Source organism: Phanerochaete carnosa (assembly GCF_000300595.1).
Source record: "Phanerochaete carnosa HHB-10118-sp unplaced genomic scaffold PHACAscaffold_4, whole genome shotgun sequence".
Classification (NCBI taxonomy): Eukaryota; Fungi; Basidiomycota; class Agaricomycetes; order Polyporales; family Phanerochaetaceae; genus Phanerochaete; species Phanerochaete carnosa.
The window spans coordinates 3647296-3649900 of NW_006767631.1; the positions used below are offsets into that span (position 1 = coordinate 3647296).

Below are 2605 nucleotides of genomic sequence, written 5' to 3' on the forward strand. Positions count from 1 at the left end.
CTTGACGGCACTCTACTCGACGCGCGATCCGCATCTGTACAGACCTCGACACCTGCTCGTCCTTCATGCATCCCTATCACTCCACCAAAGAGAAAGCGATCGCTAGCTCTACCAGATACTCCCGATACTCCGAGAAAGCGACCCAGCCGCCGACGCAACATCGCTTGAGTCTATCTACCGGCTCAAGTGTATTCTATTCGTATGTCACGCTAATTTTCCGTCGAACCCTTCGGCTTGGCTTGGTCACAAACACAGTGCTCGAGGTCTGTGTCCATACTCTGCACTTCTATACCAAACTACTCACGAGTCACAATCAATTGAAGTCTTTGGCAATTGATAGAGGCTTCGCCACATTATTAAAGTTTCACCGATTGTCCCCCGCTATTCAATATACGCTGTCACGCTGCAGTAAATTCTAGAGTAATATCTATAGACCTTCTATTATCTTTGTCCATACGATCTTACACGTGGTTTTTCAGACCTTTGTATGGACATTCTTACTGTTCAAGTACCTATCTTAATCCGCGGCGAAAGCAATTAAATTGGGTATATGACCAGACGACCGCACCAGTATTTGATCAACGAGCGTGACGCGCTACAACGGCGAACTCAGCGCGGAAGCCTGAGGTCTCGATATTTGCCATGTCCCCGCGTTTGTCGTATGGAAAGAACTGCCCGGGTCATGGACGGTCGGCCGTCAAATGCATACCATGCCCTTGCATTGCTGTTTCTCGTTCAAGATGACGAGCAAGTTTTCTTGTGCAAATTTCTCGAACGATACTGTTGCTTGCATTCACAACTGTATTCCTAAGTTTCACCAAATCGCCTCTTGAATAGCGGGATTCATAAGCTGAGCTCCTACATGCTAAACCAGCGCAGTTTAGCCACTGATCACATACCGCGTTGCTCAAGCAAAGCATCTGTCTTTGACACTAGTACCTGACGGCATGCATTAGCAAAGCAAAGCTTCCAAACAAGAGACCAAGCCTCCTAACGCCCCTGCCTTTGTTCAAGGATCACAGGGAGCTTCCCCCTTATCGTGAGATACACATCCATCACATCCTTCTCCCACAGGTCCAAATCGTACCCCTCCGCCTTGCGCAGCTCGAACTTGTGCATCACCGCGCACACGACCGCGCGCATCTCAACCATCGCGAGAGCCTTGCCCGCACAGTTCTGCGGGCCGACGGAGAACGGGATGAACGCGGTGCGGTTCGTGGTGACGTGCGCCTTATCGACGGTGGCGCCCGACGGTAGGCCGTAGGTGTCCTGCGCGAGCCAGCGGTCCGGCCAGAAGTGGTCGGGTAGCGGCGCGAACTCACGCGGGTCGCGGTGCAGCGAGAACGTGTGCACGGAGACCTGGGTGCCCTCGGGCACAACACTGAGTTGGGCGGAAGATTCAGCTGCAGGATACGCGGAAAGGCAAGATATGGACGTACTAAGGGCCGACGGTTGCGTCGCCGGATCCGCGCTTTACGGCGCGCTGGAGGCCACCGAGGACTCCTGGCAGCAGGCGTAGCGTCTCGTTGCTAATTCGCAAGGCCGTGAGACTTCATTCCCCTACTTTGTCTGGAGATTGAGAGCTTATATGCAGGCGTTCAGGTAGGGCATGTCCGCGTGGCGCGAAAAGTTCAGCGGGTCCTCGCCCGGCGGGAAGGTCGCGTCGATCTCCTTGTGCAGCTGCTCGGCGCATTCTGGGTGGCGCAGCATGAAGTAGCAGAAATGGCTGAGCACGGCGGCCGAGGAGTCTGAGCCCGCAACAAGCGCAATCAGGCCGTCGGCAATGATCTCATCCAGCGTGACACGGCTTTCCACTGCGTTTTCGTCCTCCGTCTGTGATGATGGTGAGGCGGGGAAGCTGCCGAAAGACCTGAGCAGCTTACCAAGAAATAGATCAAATCCTTCGACGTCGAGCCTCTTTTTGTCCTCTCTTGAGTGAGTGTAACACCCAATTGCCGCATGACCTTTAAACCCTCCATCGCAGGCAGAATTTGCTTAAGGAGTGGCAAGATCCAGGGAGTTCGAGAGATGATAGCACCGGCGCTGAACAACTTTGTAAGATGAAAGACTCAAGGAAGAGTACGATAGAGGCTCACTATATTCCACCCTCTACTTGGTGCTTGAGACCATCATGGTCTCCACCAGCCTTCAAGAGTTTCAGTTCGGCGGCCCAGACACGGGAACTTATTAAGTTACACCGGACTAGCCACCCAAAAGCGCCCAAGAGCGGCTAAGACACACTGAAGAATTTCCGAAAAGCCCAAAAAATGGCACAAGCGGGAATCGAACCCGCAGCCCAAAAGTAACCGCAGCGTGCTATACCACTAAGGCATAAGACCTTGCAAATATGAGCTTGGAATTGTCCTATAATACCCCTTTTCTACCTCAAAGTCTTAGCTATAACATTGTAGCCAATTATCAGATATTAAAGCATTGGAATGTAATTGTACAAAGGTATATTCTAATGGCATGGCTAAGACATTGATGTGGCTAAGACACCAGTGTGGCTAAGACATTGAGTCATTAAATATTTGCTATTGATTCTGCTTATTGTACAAATGTATATCCTGATGGTGTGGCTAAGACACTGACATGGCTAAGACAC

General features: G+C 51.6%; 1 protein-coding gene and 1 pseudogene across 2 annotated transcripts in view; both read right to left on the minus strand.

The window, feature by feature from the left end:
• Nucleotides 1-789: 789 nt before the first annotated feature.
• Nucleotides 790-2605, minus strand: part of PHACADRAFT_208410 (uncharacterized protein) — a 5055-nt gene continuing 3239 nt past the window's right edge. The window contains exons 6-10 of the mRNA XM_007395066.1: nt 2097-2146; nt 1884-2043; nt 1589-1833; nt 1440-1529; nt 790-1381 (exon numbers count right to left, since the gene is read on the minus strand). Of these exons, the coding sequence (XP_007395128.1) occupies nt 991-1381; nt 1440-1529; nt 1589-1833; nt 1884-2043; nt 2097-2146 (936 nt within the window). The 3' untranslated portion in view covers nt 790-990. The remainder of the gene's footprint in view (nt 1382-1439; nt 1530-1588; nt 1834-1883; nt 2044-2096; nt 2147-2605) is intronic.
• On the minus strand, nt 2269-2339 carry PHACADRAFT_t55 (annotated as a pseudogene). The gene has a single exon. The product of its transcript is annotated as a tRNA-OTHER (tRNA).